The following is a 25,552-nucleotide window of genomic DNA, read 5'->3' on the forward strand; positions in this document are numbered from 1 at the left end:
CAATAAATGACGTCGGCGACACGCCCATAATGTTTTGGACAACACTTGATGCAGCTTTTCGTCCTTTCTTTCCGTGATCTGACATGCATGCGATTTCTTTAAAATCAAAGTTAGAATCTGTTGTAGGTTCTTTTGTTCCAAGAATATTTCCACGGAAAGACGGCATCGGGATGCAAGACACAGACCGCCAAGAGTAACCATTACCTGCCGGCCAATGCATTTCGTATAGAACGTTTTCCTCAAGATCTTGGTTGTTAATTTTTGGAAAATAGCAAAAAAAAAAAAAAAAATAGAAATCATGCCTTCTCCAGTGCCTCCCACCCGCTTTCTCCCCAAAGATATTTATCCCTCAGTGGACATCGGGACTTGCAGCAGCCCCTTAACCAAACCTTCATTTGGCTCCACTTTACAGGTCCCAACTCAACGACCTCAAGGTAAAGTTACAAGCCGTCTTTGGTCCTCTGTCATCTACTGGAAGGAACTCCAATGCATCCAGTCTATTGGTTCTGGGGGGTTCGGCTCTGTCTACAAGGCGAAATACCTCGGGCAGACAGTGGCCTTGAAAAAGGTCAAGAAATGCACCAAAAACAAACTGGCTTCCCGACAAAGTTTTTGGGCAGAGCTGAACGCTGCAAATCTTCGTCATCGGAACATCGTGCGTGTCATCGCGGCTACGACTTGCATGCCGATGGATTTCGGTGATGAAAGCAGCGTCGGAACCATCATGATGGAGTACGTTGGGAGCCGGAATCTCCATCAGATCATCTACGGCTGTGAGGAAGAGCCACTGGAACCGGACAGGTGGATTAGATGTTCTTTGGATATCGCTCACGGTTTACACTTCCTTCACTCCCACAGGATCGTTCACCTGGACATAAAACCAGCCAATGTGCTGGTTTCCAGTGAAGACAATTACAAGATTGCAGACTTTGGATGTTCCGTTCAATTGGGTACAAGGCAGGAAACTTCAGATATAGTTCCATATTTGAGTCACACTGGCGGCACGTACACTCACCGAGCACCCGAGTTGCTCAAGGGCGAGGAGATCACTGCTAAATCAGACATTTTCTCCTTTGGGATCACTTTGTGGCAGTTGATGACGAGGGAGCAGCCCTACTTGGGGGATAGGCATCATGTGATGTACGCAGTGGTTGCACACAAGCTTCGACCCAAAATTGAGGACCAAGACATTTTCCGCTCAGAGCAAGGGAGCCTTTGCAAGAGTTTATTGAGCAGATGTTGGGCTGCAGAGAGCAAGTGTAGATTTAGTGCCCAAGAGCTCATAACCCAACTAGACAATCTACGTGCAGAATTTAAGAATTTTTGTTCTCAGAAATAACTGCAGGGAAAAAAAAGTGTCCCATTAATGGGAAACCATTCTTTAACCTAGTTTGTAATAATTTTAAAGATGTTTCTTAAAAATTGATTTTTTTGTATGTATTTTGTTTGTCACATGAGGTTTTACTAACATTAAAATGGGTCAACAACATACTTTTACTTTTGTATACAATACATTTGGTATATTCATAAAGAAATGGTCATTCCCAATCTAAAGCATACATCTAGGATGTGCCCCTATGACATCGCAACATACAGCTGACGTCATAGTCTTGGTGACACCCTATCAAGGAACCCGTGTTCTTAAGTTTGAATCTGCTTTTTGCAGTTATAGTATCTTAACATATGGCATTTCTCGCCCTGCAACATTTACGATTGATTCTGCACCTCTCCATAATTGGCAAGAAAATACATCAATATGGTAAACCATACCTAAAACATTAACATTTTCATTGCCTGTTATGTTTTATGCTGTCTTGCAACATATTTAAAAAAACTAAAATCTTATTCAATTTGCATCATATCATTTTATAACTATATATCTAGCTGCACCTGGCCCACCTGGTCTGCTCCATAGCCTCTCACTTCCAAACGCAGTTTCTAAAGGTCCAAAAATGGAAAAAAAGAGACAAAGTACCTGAGGAGAATGCAGTGTCCACAATGGATGTCTTCTGGAGCCAGGAGCAACTCTTCAACAGCTTTACGGTCAGATTCCCAAACTTTCTTCTCACTGATCGATTCATGTACAATTATTTAGGCTCAGATATATATTTTTTAAATATAACAAAAAAAAACAGCATTTACAGGGGTGTACAGACTTTTTTATACTCTATCTGACCTGTGATTGCCTCATGACAAAGCATAAGTTACTGCTAAATTGATTGGTTACTTATAATTTGATCTCTTTATTTAACAGCCAATAGACCCAGATGATCTGAGCAATGAAGACGAGATAAGTGCAAAGACAAATGAAGTGGGGAAATCATGGAGGAAAAAACAAGCAAAAGAAGAAAAACAAGGTAGCATTAAGTATAAGGGTGCAGTCCAAGATTTGAAAGAAAAGAAAGGTGATGTGAGGAAGAAAGATAGGAAGGAGTATGACCGGAAAGAAGAGAAAAGGAAGTATGGGGGGAATGAAAGGAGCCAAGAAGGAAGAGAAAGTGTTAGAGATGAAAATGTACGAGAGGAAACAAGAAAGTCAAACAAAACAAGTGTGAAAAGAAATGCTAAGAAAAGGGAGATGACAGGGTCAGGTGACTCTTCACTCTAGGTTTCAATGACTTGAGACATTGGTACATTTATTCATTAATAAATATAGTTAATTATAGTAATACATGAGTTGTGAAATTAAAATATACTAAAATAAACAAAAACAATTAATTTCTGTGAAAAAATCTGCATGTATTTGAAATTATTTTGATGGAATAGGTGCAAATGTTAATAATTTTCCTCCATTTTTCAACATGGTGAGAGCTATTTAGTTATTGACACAGTGACAAGTAGGAAGATACAAATAAAACACTTTTATTGATCAAAGCTCTGTTAAGCCATTGCAAAAAATAAATTAAAACCCTGAAATAACAAATATTGGCATATTTGCAAATAGAAAATGATTTCAAATCATTAAAAAATCAACTTTGGAGAAAACTGCAACATATTTAATTACAAAAAGGTTTTAAAAAATTGTATTATCTGGCTTATAACACTGTTGGCATCGTGTGCTCCATTTTGTCAAATATGTAGAAGGACATGTTGCATTTTACAGTTTAGAAGTATTGTATCAAAATATACTGCAGTTTTATTTTTTTAAAAAGCTGCCAGCGCGCTCTCAAAAAGACAGATTATGTACAACACATCTTCAACTAGTACTGAACAATGTGCAGTATATAACATTTTTAAGCCGCGATCCAAATAGTATAATATACTGTATGTATATATGTATTTTTACCAAAACATACAGTAGATTATACTGCCAGGTTCTAAATTAATAAGGAATGCACAAGAGAAGTTTAATTTGGATTAATTGGCTCTGAAATGGAACAATTGTCATAAATAAAAAAACAAAAAATCATTTACTAATAACATTAAAATCAATTCCAATGAGATTCAACCCTTCAAATCAGTGCATGTAAAGCCTTCATACCAGTGTCTAAATAATTGACTTTGGGGACCCAAAAACTGTACATATGTCCTTGTTAAAATCTTAAGTCCCCAAATAAAATAATTTAAACTAAATCCAGAAAAACGTTATAAAAAGCTACCCCTGACAACTTTTAGTTTTGAAAAACAAATGGTATATAAGTTTGTATGTAAATCTTTAGGTGCACATTTTGGCTTAAAAATGCAGCATGAAGCAAAAAAATCCCTGCAAAAAAATAGTACACAAGGTACATAGCAAATGGATGGAATATGTCAAACCCCGCAGTCATTGTTCCTGTTTTGGACTTTCCGTCGGAGGATGAGTGCAGTGGACAGTGAGGCGGCACCGATGTGGAAAGTGATCATCCATGTGTTCCTCATCCCATGCAGCAAAATGTTGCATATGATGACGACCCCGAGCAGGCTAAAGGACTTGGCGGCTTTTAGCCGGGAATGGAAGACGTACAGGTGACACTGAAGGGATGAAAAACATGTCATGGATAGCTTTTAAAATGTGACATTCAAGTGGACATACCTGAAACAAACAGCAAAGGAAGGCAACAAGGAAAGCCACGACATTGCATACGTTGTCATAGTCATCCTGTGAGTAAAGAAAAAATGTGTTTTAATATCTTGACCATTAATAAACTCCACTAAAACGTACCTGGAATGTATATTCTATTAGATGCACGCATCGGATGACGTTCAAGGATGCACACATGATGTTGAGGACCAGTGAAAGGATGCCCAGTGGTGTTACTGGTTCTAGTTTAACACTCTGGCCTGAAAAGTGAACATATATGTTAATATAAGATAAAACAGTGCAACAATACAAAGTTGTGGAAACATACCAGAAGCAGCTGATTGGTCCACGTGGCCATTTGCAGAGCCGTTGGTGAGCTTGACCTCATCCAGGTCTAGGATTTGTGGTGGTCGGAAGCTCAAATCCTCCTGGACCTCCGCCAAGGTAACTTGAAGGGCCGGGCCACCCTTAAGGTTGTACTGTTGTTTCAATTTTTGAATTGTGCAGTCTAATAAATGATCACAATAAAAGATTACATGGATTAAAAACAAATGAGTAAATTATTCAATCAGTTTTGCACAAGTGGTTTTTTGATAACATAACAAATCACAGCACACATAAAGCCCCAATTTCTCTCCCTCACTTGCCAAATTCCAAAAATGGATAAGGTCTGTCTGCCAATGACACAACGTTGTGATTGTAGCTGGCTTTAAATTCCCAGCGTAGGTCTTCCAAGAAACAGAAGGCTATTGTGATGGGTATGCTGCAGTGACAAACGCTCATGTAGGAGATGCCATCCGAAGACAGCAAACTGAATAAAAAGACATGCAAAAAAAATGCTGTGAATTAACATGTAGTCAAAAGGTTTCTTGATACAAACACTAAGCTGAGTGTGTGGTTGGCCTTACTATATGTTGAGATCTTGACCTTTGACCGCAGCTTTGTCTGGCAAGAAAGCCAGTGTCTTGCTGATGGTTCGAAGTTGCCGTTTCCTTTCCTGCAACTCACGATTGTGCTCAAAATCGGTGGAGGCGGACAGAGGCAGTCCATCACTAACCCGCACCACAAAAGCAAATAGGATCAGTGACATGATCCATGAGTGACTCTTTGTCTGCATGGGGAAAAAAAACAAGAAAATAACCTTTATGAAAGACATATAAATTGAAAACATATACCCATACAAAAACTCATCTGTGGGTATTTGTCATTCTTATTTACAGTACACACTTCTGAAATAATTTTAGGGTTCCATTAGTTTAGGGTATATTATTTATTTGCCCATTTTTACTATTTATATTATTCATTGTATTTTCTTTCTGCAAAGAAATCTAATTGTGAATTTTCATAAAAATCTGATGTTATATATAGTATTATGCACACAGATAAAACCATTTGCAGTCAAAATCACACTTCCACTGAATGGGAATCGATCCCACGCAGTCAACACCGAAGCCAGGCAATTTAACCACTACACCATCAGATGCATTCATTTGATCCGCACAATTTTTTAATCGTATGCATAAATCAGTCACTATCAAGCACATTAAAATAGCTGGATCTAATCATTTGTGCATGCAATTCATCAATTTATTTACCTTTTATGCCAGTTTTTTTGTTGCAAAAAGTGAGCAAGTTGCACCTTACCTCCTGATAATAAAGGCTTTTATTCTGCACCCTGCCAGTTTGTTTACATAGTCGACTAGATGACCAGTTTAAAGAACGAAATCATGTTACAAGTTGGCCAGATAATAATACTGTTGATCAGCACTATTACTTAAAATGCATAATTCTAGATGATGATATGTGTTATTAACATGCCATTTAGCTTAGCAAAAGCTACAACAACAAACAAAGTACGCAATACGGCAAAAGAAAAGGGACAAAAAGATAATTTGTTCCATTCGAGCAATAGTAAGTGCCGCAGATGTAGCGTCAGTTTGCTAAAGATTTTGCATCATTTCCCTCTTCTGATGTCAAGTTGATCATTCAGATAGCTTTTGATACATAGGTTTGTGCATCATTCTTCATTCAAAATGTTGTAAATCCGTGTTGTTAATGTGATTTCGCCTTGATATAAATGAAAACAGATGCTAGGCCAGTTAGCAAAGATTCGCCGAGCATGTCGTGATCTTTTTATTGTCTATTTGCTTTTAGATCGTCCGTTAGATCATCTCGTTAAATGTTGTTGTCAGCGATTGTAATGTAGACAATTCTTATTTATGATTGTGTACAATCTATTGATGATGAGAGGCTATAGACTAAAGCGTCACACTTGTTGATTTGGCGTTAAAATCCACATATGTTTATCCTCTAATGTAGGATTTCTTTATAGCTAATTCGAAGGAATGTATAAATGAACGTAATGTGGATGAAGAAATGAAATGTGTTTTTGCTATTAATATAATCAATTGTTGTTGATCCCAGTAATGTGAAGCGATATTCCCAACTTTTATTTGACCCGGGCCCAGGGTTGATACGTTCCCTTACAAAGGTACATCACCACTCAAAAATGTCACTTTATTATATGCAATCATTATGATCTCATCTCATTTTAATCATATTAGAATACAAAGCCCTCTATACATGTAATATTTAACTTCTGCCCTCTAGTGGAAACTAATGTAATTGTTTTCCTGTCATTCTATATCACTGGCTATAGGCAAAGATACACCATTTGTATTAAATAACGTTTTACATTCACACTTCTTATCATCCTTATAATCTCCAAGTTTACACAAAATTGCATACTGTGAAAATCCGGCCTCTTTGTGCCATCATAATTCCTCCTACCATCTTTTTTTACATCCTCACTTTCGTCGTCCACATTTTCCAAGCCGTTTACTGTTTATGTGCATAAGTGAATCCACATTAACTTAATGTATCATTTTTATTCTTTTGCTGCTGTAAGGTCACCGGGACTTTGATAACAATGGGGTTGAAAGACCGCCCACAGTGTTATTTTGATGTCGAGCTCAATCGGGAGCCAGGTAAGAACTTCTTTTTACCAGTTTGCTTTCATGGATGATTTAATTTAGAATTTTATCTTGATCGCCATTACTAAACTACCTAACAATGTCTTTTGCATGTGATCAAAAAACTCACTAGTCCCCTCTCGTCTTTCTTTGTTTACTAGTTGGGAGAATTGTCTTTCAACTATTTTCCGACATGTGTCCCAGGACCAGCAAAAACTTTCTCTGTTTATGCACTGGTGAGTATGAGAAGCTTAAACAATAATAATATAAATACTGAAATTATATCATATTATGAGCCTGTTGGAAAGTGGGTATGATTATGAAATGCTTGGGAATGTTTGCCATTTATCATCTCAAAATCGGAAATGACTTGTCGTATTGTTGTTGTTGTTGTGTGAGACTTTCATTGATAACGGTCTGTATCTCATCACAGGTGAAAAGGGAGTCGGTAAAACAACAGGGAAAAAGCTGTGCTACAAAGGCTCCACATTTCACCGCGTTGTAAAGAACTTTATGATCCAGGGTGGTGACTTCACAGAAGGTGATTTACATTAGGCTACCTTATATTTGTCCTGCACAATGAAGTTGACCTTTTCAGATAAAATGTACACACATGTATGTGGGTCAAAGTCCAAAATATGTCACTACTTTACAGGAACTGGAAGAGGAGGAGAGTCCATATATGGTGGCTACTTTGAAGGTAACCAGCAATCAACTGATTTACTCAAATCATCTACATTGTCTCTTAAATGTTTTAGTTAATCCTGAAGTGTGGTATTTATTTAGTCAAATCATTGCATGCAAATATTCTCAATTGGTCATTCTGATGTCAGAATTCCCTTTTTAAAATTCAACCTTTTATTGGTGGAATATTCTATGTACACTACCAGTCAAAAGCAAGACAATGGAAGGATTTCCCATTAAAAAACTGTTCCAGGCTTAACATGGTTTTACGGTCATGATTCCGTTCACACTGGGCAAGTTTAAGAGAACTAATAGAATCTCAAATAAATGCATTATATTTGCTAAAAGATTATATTTTGGCGAAAACATAAGAGCAGCAAAATGACTCCACTTTTTTTTACAGCGCAATGGAAACAATCCAGTATAATTTATTATTGTTTTGGTTGAACATCTGCTCACTAAAGGCCAAGCTCCATTTGTTTACTTAGTATTACATGCTAGAGTGCAAGTCAGTTCCACTTGTCACGCAGAATGTTTAGTGCTGAAAAAGTGTGAGGAAAATCCTCAAGCAATCCCAAGTAATACATCACAGTAGTTTTCTTTTGACTGATAGTGTACTTGAATGTCCCTACTACCCTTTAATATCACCACACCTCATTTACAGTTTTGTGTCAAGCATACAGTACAGCTTTTCTTGACCAAAATCAGCATGGAGAGTAGGCTTTTTTTTTTTTTTGGAACACTACAATCCTATTGCCTAAAATTCTCCAACGTTATTCTTTTATTTATAGAGGGGTCTTTTGCAAAAATGACAAGGTAAGTCCATGTACACATACCCACACTGTCCCCTCCACCACCACCATCACCACTACCACTTCTTGCCTTCCAACTATATTTTGCAATTTGAGTGGTTCTGGCGAGGAGCTTTTATGTTCCCGCACAGCTGCCCTCTCTCCTATGTCTCAGCCCGCTCCCATTTCTTTTTATGTTCCATTGTTAAAAATTGCAGTTGCCCTTTAGAAGGTTGCCACTACACACTCATTTGAATACTACATCACGGTGTCACTATTGGATTTAGTCATGCAATATTGATATTATTACCATTTATATAGTGTGTTGTAAAGTAAGGGTAATGCATTTAAAAATATGATTTTTACCCCTTTCATAAATTATGTTGCCCCAATAATTAATGGTTTAGAAGCCAATTGATTTCATTTATGATGAAAAATAACACTCATAGATGGTATTATTGGAAGCAATAGAAAATAAAGGCACTTTACTTTGTTTTGGACAGAAAAAGGCTGTTGGGCAATTTAGGTTCACAGATGCTTTAGCTTTTTTAACAATCTGTTGTATTTACAGTCTTTGGCTTAATATGCAAATAAGCATAGTTCACTGAAATGTAAGTCTTAACAAAACCCACCCAAACCTTGTCTCCTTGTTTTTTTTCTGCTTCCTACAGATGAGAATCTCACTCTCAAACACGACCGGCCCTTCCTGCTGTCAATGGCCAATCGTGGGAAAGACACCAACGGTTCTCAGTTCTTTATGTGAGTTCCATTCTTTAACCATAAAGCCCAAAAATTCATTTTTTAACCAGGGATATAATAGTACTGCACATCTTTGTCATTGCTTCTGAATAAGTGCCACTTTAGTTGTCATGTCCCTTAATCTGCTTGGGCATTGACAACTTCCTACTCCTTTTAAGTATAGTTTAGAAATGATAGTGCAGAGAAACATCGATTCAAACCTTTTTTTTTTACCCACACATGTGTTACATTTCTTCTCTTGCCATTTTTTTGTGTAAAATTTACAGAAACTCTAGCATCCTGCTCTTCCAAGGTAATGTGTCTCCAAGGCTGTGCTTCTCTCACTCTTTCTCTTTGTCTCTTCTTCTATCTCCCAACTATTGCCATGCAGTAGTTTTGTATTTTCTGTAAAAGCAATTTGCAGAGTGTTGACTTTTAATGTGAACATTAGACACAAATAACATGAGGTGCCCGATTATAGGGGTACCTACAAATGCAATACTCAAATTTGGACTCCACCTCAAATCCTCTTTATTTTGAAAATATAATTCAAGATTAAAAAAAACAAATTCACAAATGTTTATTTTGAGTGATTGATTACAATTCAACGGCCTAAATTCACAGTAGATTTGCAATCAAATCTTTTTGAGCATAAGTCTTTTGTATTTTTTTTCAATTGTAAAATATCACATGATCAAATGTACTTTTTGGTCTTTATTCTTGTTCTCTTTTTTTTTCTCTCCACTAATGGTCCTCATCGTGTCGTTGATTGACGCGTCTGGTTTGGCTTTCGCTCCATCAGTACAACCAAGATGGCACCTCATCTTGATGGGTATGTCATTTTGTTTACTCGTTTTTTGCAACTGAGACATTGATTTTCACACTCTTTCTCTGTACTTAAAGAGTCCACGTCGTCTTTGGCCTCGTCATCTCTGGGTTTGAGGTGATTAAGAAGATCGAGGGGCTAAAGACCGATTCGGCGAGCCGGCCATACGCTGACGTTAGGTTGGTGGACTGTGGACAGTTGATCACCAAGTCGGCTAATGACAGTAAGTTAGAAATTGACTTTCCGCAGGGAAAGGGTTAGGGTTAGGGTTGGTAGACAAAGTGAGTAAAAACAGCTATACAGACATAATATATTCAGCATTAACAAATATTGATTTGCTTTGCACCATTATGACTACCGGGAAAAGTATTTTGGTTTTCTGTTGCTAAAATATGTCTTCTTTCATTTTAGTTCTGGAAGGAAAAAAGATAAGGGCCTCCCATTCCGCTGACTCTTCTTTTAACTCCACTGACTCATCATCTTCAAGCTCCACATCTGGGGAGTCAGAGAGTGACTCTGGGAAGTTCAGACGGCGCAAGCATAAGAGACACAGAAAGATTCCAAGAGCCAAAAAACGAAGGAGACTGTCCAATGACGTGGAGAATGTTGACCTTGAAACCTCTAAACCAAGGTGATAAAGTTCATGGTTGCAACCATATGAGATATACCAGAGTTTGTTTTGTTGGTTTTTGCCTCCAATATATATGTATATATATTTTTTGAAGATCCCTTGAGTCTACTGAAAAAGAGATCATAGATATTGACGTGGAAGGAGAGAAGGACCAAGGCGTCAAGAGGGAAAAGCTTGTCGTCCGACCAGAGGAGATCCCACCTGTGCCCGAAAATCGTTTTCTGCTGCGACAGGACATGCCAGCCCTGGAGAAAATAGTGGAGATGTCAGTTTACATTACATTTATGTCTTGTCAGAGACACTATAGTTTAAAATGAACATGTTTTCCTTGTTTTTCAGAGTTGAGAAGCATGACTCAATACTTGAAGCTGAACAAAAGCCTGCCGTCTCAAAGTCAGGACGAAAGATCAGAGGCAGAGGAACAATTGTATGTTGATTCATGTGATTTTTAAAAAACAAATCACTCACAATACTTTACCTATATTGTATTTATATTTTATCGGTAATATGATTCCATAGAAAGAGAAACCATAGTGCTGTACTTGTAATTATTCTAAATTTAGTTTTAAAGCTTGACCACTTCAAGACTTCAAGCCCTATATTAATTATCTGTGGAGTACAATACAATGTTGCTGCCTAAAGTCATGTCCTATATGAATCATTATAATATAATTTGTCCACAGAGGTATCACACACCCACCAGGTCTAAATCTCGATCTGCTTCGGTGGGAGAGCGTGGGAGCAGCGAAACACCACCCCACTGGAAAGAAGAAATGATGCGCACTAAATCGTATCAGCCTCCAAGTGTGGAGAGATGGAGCAAAGAAGACCGGTATGATTGTAATATTCTGATAACTTACTACTTGATCTTATTGGTGACGTCTGTTCTATTTGCAGATGGGAAAACAAAAGTGACTCAGTGCGGTCTCGATCATCCGAGTACTCGTCAGGCCGGAGCTCGTTGAGGTCCAGCCCGCCACAGTCACCTAAGAAAGACAAGAAAAGAGCTAAACACAAGAAAAAGAACAAAAAACGAAAGCGGGGGAAAAAGAGAAGCTCAAAAGTCAAACCGCTAGAGAATTTGGCATCAGGAGGGGAAAGATCACCTTCTTCAAGAACGTCCAATATCAGAACATCTCGTTCTTCTTCAAGTCAACGATACACAAGGCGACGCTCCTCTCTTTCCCGATCATACTCTCGATCACGTTTATCTAGTCGATCTAGGTCCCGGGCAAGGTCTTATTCACGGTCCAGGTCCTATTCACGATCGAGAAGCTTGTCTAGAAGTTACTCTCGAGATCGATTCAGATCCCGGTCCTATTCTCGCTCCAGGTCCAGGTCATTTACACCAAGCAAAAAAAGGAGTTCTTCCAGATCCCCCAAAAAGCAAAAATCCAGAAAGTCCAAAACAGACTCAAGCCACCATGTAGCGGGGAAGCACGCCGACAGTAAAGCTACCCCAACATCCAGACTCCCGTCTGTCCAAGCTCCAGAAAATGTCCCTGTGATCCCACTCAGTGATAGCCCACCCCCTTCTCGCTGGAAGCCCGGTCAGAAGCCCTGGAAACCCTCTTATATTCATACTCCAAGCAGTAAGGCCCAAATTCCTCCTGGAAACATTTCTTCTGTGGGAGAAGCAGCTTTGGGGAAGAGTCAAAGTTCGATAGTAGCAAAAGGTTTGCCAAGTGACTCAGAAAAGGACAAAGGCATCACACAACGGTCGCCCAGTCGGTCTACAAGAAGCAAATCTTACAGCCGCTCACGTAGCCGAAGCATCAGCAAATCCATGTCCAGATCTCGTCACAGCAGCGAATCAGACTCTGTGCACTCGACACACCCAAAAAATAAATCCCTTGACAAAGAATGGAAAAAGTATTACCGTTCTCTGAAGAGGATCAAGAATGTCGACAAGTATGTCTCCGTTGCCCTTGCAGGAAACGCCCCATCGGAGAAGAGAGCAGTATTAGAACCAAGTCCTGAAAAAGCGGCGTCAAAGGGAAGTCAAGAGCAATGTGCATCTCAAGATGAAGAGACAAAAGGTAACAATGCTTCAATGCAGGTAGATAGCCTTAACGACAAATCTGGATGGGATAGTGATAGCGATAAACTGAGCCAAAACAATAATGATTCCCACTCAAAACATCAGAAAATTTCTGGCAGTATGCCTGACAAGAATACTTCTGCCTTAACCGGTTGGAATTCTGATAGTGAACCTGAAAACATAACAACCAGAACACTGGCGCTCTCGGAGAAAGAAGAAGGTGAAGCCAGTTCCGAGTCAGAACAGGAGACTAACAAAATGAACTTGAATGCTGTGGAAGTCGCAGTTCCTACAGTTTCTGGCCTACCTCAATCGAGTCAGGAGAAATCCTTAGAGACAGAAAAGCAGAAGAGCAAGAGGAAATCCAAACGGAAACACAAGCATAAAAGTAGAGATGGGAAAAGTGGGTCCCATCATACAAAGGATAAGAGCAAGAGATCTAAAAAGAAACGTCAGAAGCTGAAAGAAACTTTCCACTGGCAGCCTCCTTTGGAGTTTGGCGAAGAAGAGGAGGAGGACGATTCAAAGAGAGACAAATGTAGCCCGGTGGTCACTGCAGAGTTAAGGAGTGACAAAGACCAAAATCCCCCAACTTTGAACAAGAATCCAAAGAGAGAGGAAAATGGGCCGCTCCTAAAAGTAAAAGAATATAGCAATAAAAATGCCAAACTTCCCGAATCTCATCCTCAGCATTCTAACAGGAATGGTGCTAACACCTTAATCATCAAAGAGCAGAACTCTATAGATGATATGGACATCTGTACTCCCGAACATGACGCTGAAACCACAGTTGAAGCGCCAAGTTCCAACCCACCTGAAAAAGCCCCAAAAACCACCTCACATTTGCCCACTAAGCAGAGCAAAGATGTCATACCTCAGCTGCAAGGTCTCGATGAAACCTCTCTTTCCACCACAGAAACGGAAAAAACACCCAGCAATGTGATCAGTTTCAAATGGAAGCCTTTGAAAGGAATGGCTGCACTGCACAACGTTAATGCCGCGCAGTTAATGTCCAAACATGTGCACGTGCAGCAGAGCCAGGAGCTCAATGTACAGGGGGTACGCATGGAAATCAAGAGCACAAACAGGGTCCGACCCGGATCGCTGTTTGATGAGGTCCGCAAGACTGTGCGGCTTAACCAAAGGCCTAGAAACCAGGAGAGCTCTGGTGAAGAAAGTTCCCCGTCAACTGGTGCAGACAGAGACAACTCCCGGAGGGCTTCGCGCTCGGCGTCCGGTCAGAACTCTCAAGCGAGTGGCTGGTCGAACTCCTATAGCAGGTCCAGGAGTCGATCACGTAGCTCCAGCTACTCCTCCAGGTTAGATGAATGTTGTTGTTTTTAAACATTATAACAAATGAACAAGAAAGCGGTTTATAGTGTGGAAAATGCAGTTTATTACATGGAAGTGAACTAGAAGGTATGCTTTATTTTTCAGGGGTCGTAGCAGGAGTCGACGGAGACATGGCCGGTCAAGGAGCAGCACATACAGAAACTATAGGAGCCGGAGGTAATCTAATTTAATCATTTGGGATTCATTTTTAATTTTTGAATTGCGTGAGTTTTATCGCTAACCACCGTTTTTCCTGTCACGTCAGCCGTACATACAGTAGAAGTCACTCGAGAAGTCGCTCATATAATCACCGAAGGAGATCGAGGTGGGTTTTGTCTCTTCATATGTGATTTATGTCCATAAGGTTTTCTGCAAAAATATTGACTGTATTTTTTTTTACTTCTGTTTTTTTTAATGATGAAGAATATGTAATTCATACAAACATTTTTGCAATTTATGTCTCTGCAGGTCTGCATATTCTGACAGCTATTCCAGTCGGAGCCGCAGTGTCAGCCGGAGGCGAGGACGCCACAGAAGCGACAGCTACCGGAGTTCAGATCGCAGATCTAGGTAAGAAGACTAGCCACCTACAAGAGTGACGGATGTTCCAAAAAAAACTGTTTCAAATAGTTTTTTTAGCAACAAGTTATGTTTTAAATGTTATAAGGCCCTTAGTCATATTTCTAAAGAAAACCAGCTGCCCGCAATGACATAAAAATGTGTCTTTGACACTGTGCAGGTATTCACGGTCCTCCACTCGCAGTTCTTCCAGACACAGGAGTCGCAGTCGGAGTAGCCGTTATAGCTGAGACCATTCATCTTCGACAAACCAACAAGTTCTGTTACAGGCCAGTTCTTAAAGCGCCAAGAAAAAGGTTATCATTGCCTGTGTTACATGCTTAGAAATGAATGTAATCCATCTAGAAGAATGTACCGTAAACAAGGATTACTAAGAAAGGGTCATTCATGAACAATTTGTATGGCAATCGTCCTTAAGGGAAGAAGTTCATGATGTAAATGTTTTAATTTACTTGCCAATGACATTTTTACGTTAAAATTTCCAGCTGTCATTTAATCAAATCAGAATACAAGAAAGTCTACCAGTAATAACAACTTTGCCAAGAGTTATGGTTTCTTGCGTTTCTGAAGAATGTTGACAGTTAATAAATACCACAAATAAAGACTGAAAGATTATTTGATCTTCACACAGATTTATTTGTTGGGTTTGTAATTAAATGACAGGAAAAAGAGCAGGTCTCCATCATCACTGTACAATTTGATGGCATCAAATTACAAATTTCCTCAACTAACGGATAAATATTTATATTGTTAATTAACAATCACTAAGTTATTCATTAAAAGTAATAGTGAAATTGACTTTTTACCAGACAGGTTAACGAGCGTACTTTTTTTTAATGGGATGAACTTAGTGACCTCTGACGTCATCACTGCGCACATCAAGAGCGAAAGCGTCTGTTGGCATTTTGCGTCACAGAGTGAAACTGCGTGGTTTTGATCGGAAAAACGCCCCAGCAAAAGCTGAAAATATTAGATCGTGTCCTCTCATGCGTACGCAGCCGTCTCGCCACTACGTCCATCGCTTTTAAAACAGCGCCGTGTCCCTTTAAAAGACCAAAAAAGAAAAGCGCCCATATGATCCCCGAGCTCCAATCAAAAAAACCAACTCATCCTGCAAAAAAATCCAAGCAGCCTCGGCAATTTTGTGATCTGTCTGCCTCGCTTGCAACGGGGTGCACGGAGGAGGATCACTGGCCGAAAAGGGGGGAAAAATCGAAGCAAAAATGTGACAAATCTACGCTTTTTGTAGGGGGTTCATGGCGGAGTGGAAACTGGCGCAAGAGGAGTTATCGCCGGACTCCTTGGAGCCTCTGGCCGCTGCTGGATCAAAATGGTAGGCAACACACACACACGTTAACATCACATTTTGTTTATTATTTTTATTTTTTCATGAAGGATCTAACATCGGAGTGAGCTTTTGAGTAGTGGCTTTAGTTGATTTTTAGGATGTCTTTCTCTGGAAGTTCGCGGTACAAGTTAAAGGAATACAATGGTTGCGTTAAAAAAAAAAAAAAGTCAAGATGTTTATGGCAGTCTGAAAGTGGAAGTCCAGTTCCATAACAGTGTAGGACTGTAGGATTTCTCCTCCAGCAGGATCTCATAATTACACAGCGTTTTTGGCTCTCTGGGGTCATTTGGGGATGCCTCATTAGGAAAGCATGTGGTAGAGATGGTCATAGTGGAGTAATCCTAGTCAGTGAGTTCACATCTGGAGGCTTGGGTTAATATCTGGGTCAGGTCACTCAGAGTGAATGAGCCCTGTGCTTTGTACTAATGCCTAATAATGTATTTCCCTCATTTATAAATTAAGATGCCTGGATGACATTGGCAATGCTCTGCTCATCACTATTTGTACCTGTCACTCCACCCAGTGGGCATATGTAAGTCCAAGAATACCTTCTACTAGTCATGTTGATCTTTTTAACATGCAACTCAATAACTGGCGCTAACTGTTATGGATGTCAAATTTGCTTGAACTGGGATATTTGGAAGAGAGTGAAAGGGAAAACCTCAACCCCAAAAAGCCAGATTTTAGGTTGGCCCTATTAATGTGTGGTATATAAGTGTGGCTTTCATGATGCAATGATGTGATGTTTATTTATGTTTCTTTTGCATTTTTTCATAGTTTTTTAATTGAAATGTTTATTGATATTTATAATTAATCGGTAAAATTATAGATCCATAAATTGTTGATAAAACTGAAAGAATAACAAGATTCTAGATTCAACCAGGACCAACATGGACAAAGGTAAGGCTTTTAATCCTTTTGGTGCAAATTTATATCTTTGTGTCATCTGGTATAAAAGAAAAAAAAATGTTCAATGTTAGTGATTACCATGATTTTAGTTGGCCGCCACAAGGTAAATAGTTTTAATACTTAGTTTTCAAAATTGTGTGTTTTTAAAGCCTTGGTAATCAACCAAGCATTGTCAGTTCCTTTCTCCATCCTCACATGGCAATGTGACTTTTTATGTAACCGTCTTTTCAAGGCATTCCTACCCACCCTCGACTTGTGTGTAGGCTTTGGTTATCTCCTGGTGCCAAGCAAGAGGGAACTGTCTGCCTTGTGAAAAGTGCAGTCATTCCATAGCCGGGCAACAGACACTGGCTCGGCCATCGGGAGTTCACTAGCTGTGGAAACCGTGCTGCTAATTTATTCCCCTGAGATTAGGAACAGTGGACAATAAGGCACACAGCAGATTCCAAGACACTTCAAATAGCACCACGTTGTTTGGGGCCTTTGGTATACAACACTACAAATACTGTCCATTGGATTCCAACCAATTTAACTCAATTTTGATTGTGTGCCATAATAACATTTCCACAAACCAGTACCAATTAAATCTAAATTTGGTTAGTCTCAAAGCAAGAGTTTTTTTTTAAGGCTAAGTGATGATTTGTAGAGGCTGATAGTTGAAGTTATCACATGATACAAGTGGCTAAAACTCGCACGCTGATGGCTTATACTAATCAGTATTTATGAAGTATTGAATACATAAAAGCAAAACCTTAATAACTTTGCTGACAGTTCCTAATGCACTGCTGCAGGTGGCTAAAACTAGGTTAACTTGACTAAAAGTTTGTTTTTTAAACAGGCGTTCTTATTGCAGGAATAACAAATAATGGTCAACACATAGAACACTTGGAAAAACTTGTGTGCAGTTTTTTTTTTTAACTCCCCCTCTTTCCCGTGAGGTCGCTAAACCTAACTGTCTGGAGCTTAATTGTTCTGAAATGATCGGTCAGCATAATTCTAATCAAACTCCTGAGCAGAAAGAGAATATTTGCATTCCCAAATGGACATTACAGCTTCTTCCCCCTGCTTCAATTGATTGGTTGCAACAGTAGAAAGCTGATGCTCTCCTCTCTCTCCCTACCTCGTCTACCCTTTTGTCCTCTCTGACCTTCTCATCATCAGCACACACACGCACAGACACACAGCCCGAGCAAAGAGATTCCTTCGATAAGAAGCTCTTTGCAGTCCTGTGTTAGCCTCTCATCTCATTGTACCCAGCTATGAAAGATATAATGAATATATCAACAGTATCCTCCTTCCTGATGGCCTCGGGCCATGTCTGCTGCACCTGCTTACCTCCCAACGTCACAGAGTTCTTTTTGTCTTCAACAGACCTTATCAATGCCCTTTGCCATATTTAGGTGCACATGCACTTATTTAAATAAGAAAGAAATAAGGGAAAAACATATTGGCTGCCATTTGATTTAGGTTGTGCTCTATCTAATGCCCATAGTTAGCTGGGATAGTCTCCGGCACCCTCGCAATCATTGTGAAGATGAGTGGCTTGGATGATGAATGGATGGTGTTGATAAATGGTTCTCAAGATTCATCATAGTATGGTAAGTAGCTGCACTGCATTCATTCATTTTCTGAGCCGATTTATCTTCACAGGGGGTGCTGGAGCCTATCCCAGTTGACTTTCGGGGACACCCTGAAACAGTAGCCAGTCAATCGTAGGGCACAAGGAGACAGACAATGATTCACGCTCACACTCTGACCTCAGGGCAATTTAGAGTGTCCAACCAGCCTACCATGCATGTCTTTGGAATGTGGGAGGAAACCGGAGTACCCGAAGGAAACCCACGTAGAGAACATGCAAACTCCACACAGGTGGATTGACTTGGATTTGAACCCAAGACCCCAGAACTGTGAGGCCAAAGTCCTAATTACTTAATGCATATATGATTTGTATTTGCCTATATATCCCTCAAGATGGGGGCAATGTATTTTTTCCCCGCGAAAATGCCATTAATGAAGGCAAAGTGAGAAAAACAACTTTATCTTGAAGAAATGGAACTACATACCTAATTGAGGATTTGCGCCAAAGTTTTCCGCCATCACTATGGTCTCTATTTACCCATAAAAATATTGTTTTGGCCGAAGCACAGTGGGGTTCATTTGTGTGGGTGTTTGCACGTGTACGAGATGCCAACACCATGGCCCTCTCCCTTGGCCTGTTTTCCTGACTCAGCGCTTCCTTTTTTCAACCCGCTGGCCGAGACACAACAAACGCTTGCAAACAGTCTTCGTTCGCCCTTAGAAACTTTTACCTAAATGTCGTCAAAAGCAATCTAAAATCAAATCGTTATGTTGCTGCATCCCAATTTCATGCTCGGCTAAATGCATATCACTTGTAGATTGCCTTGTCACCTGTGCTAGAATTTATATAAATGGAAATGTATTCAGATCTGGTGGTTAAAGTGGGGAGGGGTGCTTAAGGGAAGAGATTTGGTTGCCTGTGATGCTCCCAGACCTGCTGGATCAGGTGATATGATGTGTGGGATTACAGCAGATAATATTGTCTGTATTAATTTCAGTGTTGCGATGGGGAATCATGCAATGTTTTAAGAGACTCGGGGGGAGGAAAATTTTGCAAGAGCAAACGTTTGCCTAGTGCTTTGTTTCCTGTGTTGATATTGATAGGATTAATCTAAACCTCATTGTTTGTTTTAAGTGGTTAGCTATACAAAGAAAATATACAACTGCGGTGAGCAATTATTATAATACAAATAGTTGGGTAAAAATATTCTAATTGCTAAATACTTTAGAACTATGGGGAGTTTATTTTCAAAGCATATTTGTAGAAGAACTCATTTTAAGTAGTCTATTGGTGTTGCCATCCACCTTTGTTCCATTTTCATCTTATCAAATGCTTTGTCACTCTTTTTGAGGCTTGACTTTGGCATGCACACGCGGCTGCTATGACCTTGGCGGCAAGCCTGCAACATTGATTTTTATTAGCATGTTTTTATGACGTGTCCATAAAGAGCACTGCGGGCCTTGTTGAAAGCTCCACCCGGCCACATTTGGTTATGTCCTCATCTGTTTGCATCTGCAGTGTCATTGCATATGCTGCCTATCAGTTATGCGTGCAGATGGGGGCATTTGAGGTTTAGGGCTGGTAGGGTAGATGGGACTGTATATTGCTATTGCTTACACTGCAAGATGAGGGTTAGTCATTTAATTTGGAAGGTGGTTCTTGTGTAGACATAAAAGACATCTTTTAATATATTTGTCCAAGTGCTTTTCAGTAATTGGGTTATTTGTACCACATAACACTTGTAGGATTTCTGTTTTCACATTGAAATGTGTAAGATTACCGGTACAATATTGCAACACATTGTTTTTTATATGGTATTTGATATCATGATCTATGCAAACAATACAGAATTTGTGGAGAAATTAATGTAATGGCAATTTAATCTAGACCGCTTTAACTAAGGAAATGTACTGTATATAATGTATTCATTCATATTCTGTACTGCTTATCTACACAGAGTGACTATGCGGGGTGCTGGAGCTCATCCCAGCCAACCACGGGAAGCAACAAAGGTACTTGTGAATGACATTTGGGGAAATTCATTTAGATGACAGTTGTTGAACTATTTATAGCCAAAAATTAATGTTTTAAGCATTACTTAATGTTTTCCCGTTACTTAATGTTTTGGATTCTCCTGTAGTCTCTTTAAGCATTTGCTTTAACACGTATTTAAGCCTTGTCATAAATGCTCATGTCCAATGATTCAGTGGCAGTACATCTTAGGTTCCTCTACCATTTCCTGTCTTATGAGCGAGATATGGACTGACACCAGTGTTGGGTCCTCTTCCCCTGGGTGTCAGTCACTTCATGTTGTCCTTTTCTATCCCACTTTTAACCTAATAGTCTGCACTAAGCGAAGACATTTGTCTTCTTTTTCTTGAGGAGACTAGAAAAATAATTCCTTTTTGCTCTCGGAAGACATTCCTTGCTTTCAATGAGAGTCAACATGCTTCGCCCCCCCCTCTCCTAAATCTTTTGTGAGGTATGCGCTTCGTAGTTACTGCAGAGCAACTCGTAAAAGATTTACATGTGCTTGACAGCCTGAGGAGGTGCAAACTTTTTCAAATGGTTGTAAATTTTATTGGGGAAGAGAGGACACGGCGACCAGTTGATGTCTTTTGCTTGCAAAGTATCTTACATTTGTATATCTATTCATTTTTTTCTGTAGAAATATGAGTGGTATATGGAAATCCTTATTAAGTTGAATATTCTCTTTGGATACAGTATAATTTTTGTGGATGCAAATATTATTTTCAAATATTTTCTCATCTTATTTTGAAGAAATTCAGACCATTATGACTTATTGAGATATGACAAAATTCCCCATTTAATTGTTATCATAAAATGACCAAAACATTTTTTGTAGTTTGCAGACTTCATTCTTAAATTGATTTAATTCTTGTAATAGTCATAGTTATTATTGTCCCAGTGAAGTATTGTTTAGTAATTTAAAAGATACATTTATTTTTGTTAGCCACATTTTTGACTATTTATTGACAGACTTTTAGGTTGAGTCAATATTGCAAATGCAAAACCTTTTACCTGCCTAAAATATCCACTTTTTTTCCATCTTGAGCTTCATTTAATTTGGTTGACTTTGACTGGTAGTTTTACAAATAAATTCCCGGCAGCAAGCCAGACAAAACGTATGCCATCAATAATGTATAAAAGGCTGCGTGTGTCTGAGAGGTTTGTCGAACGTGCCGTTCTAATGACAGCAAACAAAACCTGGCTGCCAGTTTGAAGATAAGTAGGAAAGACGGAGATGACAACAATTGAGAGTGGGGCAAATTAAGAAAAGACTCTACTTCAGTATGACCTTTATAGAATATCAATTTGCTTCTTTTGGCATCATTGGTTAGAACTTACCACCACAACATTGATTTGCATTAAAACAATCCTTCATAGAAGATGCTATTTTAATTTTTATTCAACCAACCATATTGAATCATTTGATTGATCTTACTGACTTGAGGCTATTTGTTTTTCATGAGGTTCCCTGAAAAAATGTCTAACCTTGTAACTGTCTCACATCTGTTGACATTTACCAAGCATAAACCGACGTCGTTTTATGCCTTGGTTGCAGTCGAGTCCAGGGAAAAGACAAAAGACCACAATGAGGATTATGGGCAAATTAGTAACACTTGCATTTGATCTGATTAAGGCTGCGGTGCAGTGCCCTTGGGCCATGTCTCAAAGAGTGAGCGATAACCCCATCTCAACTTCACTCCATCTATCCAATTTAGCAGCTCCAAACTATGAATAAATCTAACACCCCACTAATTGAATTCTTCAAAGAGCCCACTTCTTCAAGGTTACTCCCCCTAAATGCAAATCTATGTTCATACCTGAACAATGTGGGGGGAAAAAGGCATTTTCATCATTTTAAAAGAGAGAATTTTGGCTGTATTCTCACCGGAATGCAAAACTAATTTCTGCTTTGTATACAAGTCATATTCAGCTAATTTCTCGTGATATTTTGACTTATTTTTTCTAATATTTTGACAATATTAATAGTTTTTAAACTTCATTTATGTCCTCATTTATTAATATACTTTAAGCCCTTAAATTATTATGCCTACTGTATTTTTCTTACTATAAGTCGTGCCAGCCAAACAACGCACAACGAAGAGGAAAAAAATATTTACAAGTCACTCTGGAGTATGTCACATTTTTGGAAGGGAATGTTTTTTATTTGATTAGAAACCAAGAACAAACATGTCAAAGTACCCATTGTAAAACAGACTAAATCGGCATCTATTAACATAAGTTATTCAGATAACTGCAGCCTAAAAAAAACAGCCTTTCAGTAATGAAAGAGAAAATCTATTAGTAGAGGGCCAAACTATGACAAAAAAAAGTGTGACTTTTAGACCGGAAAGTACAGTAATATATACACAAATAGAGAAGTTTTCCTCTCCTGTCTGTTGACAGCTGCATATGTCAACGCAGCAGAATAGCAAGGTGCAACAGTCAACTCGTTGCGAATCCTTACATGACCCTCCCCAAGGTGGGTGTCTGTTTTAGCACAGGAAGGGCAAGGTTTCGATCCAGACAGGATGGAAGCAAGGACATAAACAATGTGCACCCGCACAAATAGAATATATGATACTGTTTATTAAAACACAGCGCATACACACACACACACACAATCAGTCTGCATGAATAGACTGATTTGCATTCAGAGACTTTCCCGCCGGCTCCATTAACCACCATCGTTCAGCATGACCACAACATCCCAAAGGAAGCGCAAATTATTCACAAGACAAAACACAGTCTGTGGGAACAATTAGTGACGGCAGCTAAACAAACCCATTGACAATTACGAGAATAAAAATGTCTTAAAGGCGGAGTGAGGAATAGTGCGACTCGCAATACACCTGCAAGAAGTCTTTTATGGAAAACATTTTTGCAGAGGTAATCTTAAAATGTCAAGATTGGAGTCAGCCAAAATTAAAACTGCAACGACACACCAATGTAAATCACTATATGTATATATTAGGTCTTTTTTAAAATACTTTTTGGACTTTTTGACTCCTTATATTGTTTTATATGCTCTCTTTTTAGAGTTAAACTAAACCCAGGCAATTACCACACTAATAATACTGTCTCTCTTTAGCTTATAGTTGAGAAGACCACCGACTTTCCCTCTGCTGAGTTCTCTCTAGTAGAGGATGTCGCCCTTCACTTCACGTGCTTGATGGACCGCCTGAACGAGCAGCGCCTTTTCCAGCCCGACCTGTGTGACGTGGACATCGTCCTGGTGCGCCATCACAGCACTTTCCCGGCCCACAAAGGTGTTCTAGCCGCCTACAGCCCTTTTTTCCACTCACTATTCGCCCGCAGTAAACAGCTGCGTCGCGTAGACTTGTCGCTGGATGCCCTGACGTCTCAGGGGCTCCAGCAGGTTCTCAACTTTATTTACACCTCCAAGCTTTTAGTGAGTAGTCGCACGGTCAGCGACGTGCTCAACGCGGCCACCTTGCTGCAGATGAGCGACATCGCCACGTCGTGCCGACAACTCATCAGTAGTCGGTCTCTACGCGGCAACGACATGAACGACCGGGACAAATGCGGCGGCAAGGTTTACAAGGAAATCAAACAGGAGTGCTGCGAGGACTCTAATGTATCAGAGTCTCACGCCAGCTTCAACAAAGATCAAATCATCGTGGAAGTCAACCTCAACAACCAAACGCTGAATGTGTCCAAGGGCTCCGAAGGTAGCCAAGAGGCAAAAGAGATTTGCGGATTTGTCGGGAGCGAGTCGGAAGATGACGAAGAGGAGAATAACCTGGAAAAAGAGACAGACAAGTTGGAGCAGAGCACCGACGAAGAGGAGGAGAACGTCCTCGACGTTCCGCCAGTAGAGCCAGAGTCTGGACGTCCTCGCAGGGCGCTCGCTGTTGCGGTGGCGCTCGCCCATCAGCGTCCGGGGGACGTGGAAGGCGTCGGTTCCAAGGCCAGGCTGGAGGAGAAGCAGCAATTCTCATGTAAGAAGTGCCCACGCGTTTTCAACAACCACTGGTACTTGGAAAAGCACACCAGCGCCACACACAGCCGGGCGAACCCTTGCGCCAGCTGTGGAAAGAGATTCCTGCTGGAAAGTGAGTTACTGCTGCACCAGCAGACCAACTGTGAGAAGAGCATACAGGTTGGTTGCCTTGGATTGTGGACTGAAATTTTCATAGAATGCTAACTTTTGGCTTTTTGTGTTTTGTCCTGACTAGTGTGGAGTGTGCGGCAAGGTCTTCAAGAAGCTGTGGTCCTTGCACGAGCACAACAAGGTGGTCCACGGTTATGCCGAGAAGAGGTTCTCCTGCGAGATCTGTGACAAGAGATTTTACACCATGGCGCACGTCCGCAAGCACATGGTCGGTGAGTGGAAAGTTGAGTCTTCATTTTGTTTGAGATTAGCCTGAAAAATATTTTACTCAAATGAGTGTCCGAATGCAAGAGGTATGTTATTTTATTTTGAAACTGTCCTTTTAGTAGCGTCATTTTCAATCATTTCAAGGACAGACTATTTGGAGACAGTTTGTCTGATTGCTGTCACATTGAACTACGAGCACAAGACGGGTGACACAACTTTGGAGTTTTGCTTAAGGGTGGAGAGGAGAAAAGGGGATGATTTGGCTACAATATACGAAATAAGAGAGAGCAGACTTCTGCCTATGCAGCCAAATTCAAACCATTGCCGTATTTGTCAGAGTGAGCATTGCATTTTAAGTATGAAACAAAGTCATCTGGCTCACAGACAATGATTTTTGTTTTATTTGTGACCTCATTACCCCAAATTCAATCACATTTTCTGCCGTCAAGTTACTTGATAATCCCTTTATTTGTCAAAATACAGAGCCAATACAGGAGGTAAAAACTCAACTCCTCGAGGTGTTCCCCAATTGATTGCATCCTTGCTTTTGCGTTAAAGAAAATGATCTTTTTCTGTGTGTTGGCTCTTCGAAGCGCATACAAAGGACATGCCATTCACCTGTGAGACATGCGGGAAGTCCTTCAAGCGCAGTATGTCCTTGAAGGTGCACTCCTTGCAGCATTCCGGAGAGAAGCCCTTCAAGTGTGAGGTTTGAGCTCCGTTTCCATATCACGCCGAAATATTCGACAAGG

General features: G+C 39.8%; 5 protein-coding genes across 9 annotated transcripts in view; 4 read left to right on the forward strand and 1 right to left on the reverse strand.

The window, feature by feature from the left end:
* Positions 1–11: 11 nt before the first annotated feature.
* On the forward strand, positions 12–1,491 carry mos (v-mos Moloney murine sarcoma viral oncogene homolog). Its single transcript, XM_077735670.1, has one exon. It carries the CDS (start codon positions 299–301, stop codon positions 1,337–1,339), a length of 1,041 nt encoding a protein of 346 aa, XP_077591796.1. The 5' UTR covers positions 12–298; the 3' UTR covers positions 1,340–1,491.
* Positions 1,492–1,629: 138 nt separating this feature from the next.
* Positions 1,630–3,219, forward strand: LOC144209401 (uncharacterized). Its single transcript, XM_077735673.1, has 3 exons — positions 1,630–1,759; positions 1,885–2,043; positions 2,255–3,219. The coding sequence occupies exons 1-3, from the start codon at positions 1,757–1,759 to the stop codon at positions 2,606–2,608; spliced, it is 516 nt and encodes a 171-aa protein (XP_077591799.1). The 5' UTR covers positions 1,630–1,756; the 3' UTR covers positions 2,609–3,219.
* Positions 2,847–6,466, reverse strand: sec22c (SEC22 homolog C, vesicle trafficking protein). 2 transcript variants are annotated; one of them, XM_077735672.1, is made up of 7 exons: positions 5,596–6,466; positions 4,909–5,111; positions 4,648–4,811; positions 4,329–4,508; positions 4,142–4,260; positions 4,013–4,078; positions 2,847–3,951 (listed from the first exon to the last, which is right to left on the reverse strand). In XM_077735672.1, exons 2-7 carry the CDS (start codon positions 5,088–5,090, stop codon positions 3,751–3,753), a joined length of 912 nt encoding a protein of 303 aa, XP_077591798.1. In that variant the 5' UTR covers positions 5,091–5,111; positions 5,596–6,466; the 3' UTR covers positions 2,847–3,750. The 2 variants fall into 2 exon arrangements, with proteins under 2 accessions (XP_077591798.1, XP_077591797.1); XM_077735671.1 differs by having other exon boundaries at positions 5,645–6,462.
* On the forward strand, positions 5,867–15,209 carry nktr (natural killer cell triggering receptor). Of its 4 annotated transcripts, XM_077735666.1 has the most exons (18): positions 5,867–6,008; positions 6,425–6,491; positions 6,909–6,987; positions 7,134–7,208; positions 7,406–7,513; positions 7,628–7,672; positions 9,119–9,206; positions 9,988–10,017; positions 10,089–10,234; positions 10,423–10,642; positions 10,737–10,907; positions 10,982–11,069; positions 11,326–11,474; positions 11,540–14,002; positions 14,121–14,192; positions 14,281–14,340; positions 14,484–14,585; positions 14,755–15,209. In XM_077735666.1, exons 3-18 carry the CDS (start codon positions 6,930–6,932, stop codon positions 14,822–14,824), a joined length of 3,945 nt encoding a protein of 1,314 aa, XP_077591792.1. In that variant the 5' UTR covers positions 5,867–6,008; positions 6,425–6,491; positions 6,909–6,929; the 3' UTR covers positions 14,825–15,209. The 4 variants fall into 4 exon arrangements, with proteins under 4 accessions (XP_077591792.1, XP_077591793.1, XP_077591794.1 ...); XM_077735667.1 differs by lacking the exon at positions 6,425–6,491 and having other exon boundaries at positions 5,869–6,008; XM_077735668.1 differs by lacking the exons at positions 5,867–6,008; positions 6,425–6,491; positions 6,909–6,987; positions 7,134–7,208 and adding an exon at positions 8,448–8,472 and having other exon boundaries at positions 7,436–7,513.
* A 288-nt stretch (positions 15,210–15,497) lies between these two features.
* Positions 15,498–25,552, forward strand: part of zbtb47b (zinc finger and BTB domain containing 47b) — a 30,040-nt gene continuing 19,985 nt past the window's right edge. Inside the window, exons 1-4 of the mRNA XM_077735704.1 lie at positions 15,498–15,927; positions 23,550–24,581; positions 24,658–24,805; positions 25,394–25,509. Coding sequence (XP_077591830.1) covers positions 15,925–15,927; positions 23,550–24,581; positions 24,658–24,805; positions 25,394–25,509 — 1,299 coding nt within the window. The 5' untranslated portion in view covers positions 15,498–15,924. The remainder of the gene's footprint in view (positions 15,928–23,549; positions 24,582–24,657; positions 24,806–25,393; positions 25,510–25,552) is intronic.

This window comes from Stigmatopora nigra, chromosome 16 (genome assembly GCF_051989575.1).
Source record: "Stigmatopora nigra isolate UIUO_SnigA chromosome 16, RoL_Snig_1.1, whole genome shotgun sequence".
Classification (NCBI taxonomy): Eukaryota; Metazoa; Chordata; class Actinopteri; order Syngnathiformes; family Syngnathidae; genus Stigmatopora; species Stigmatopora nigra.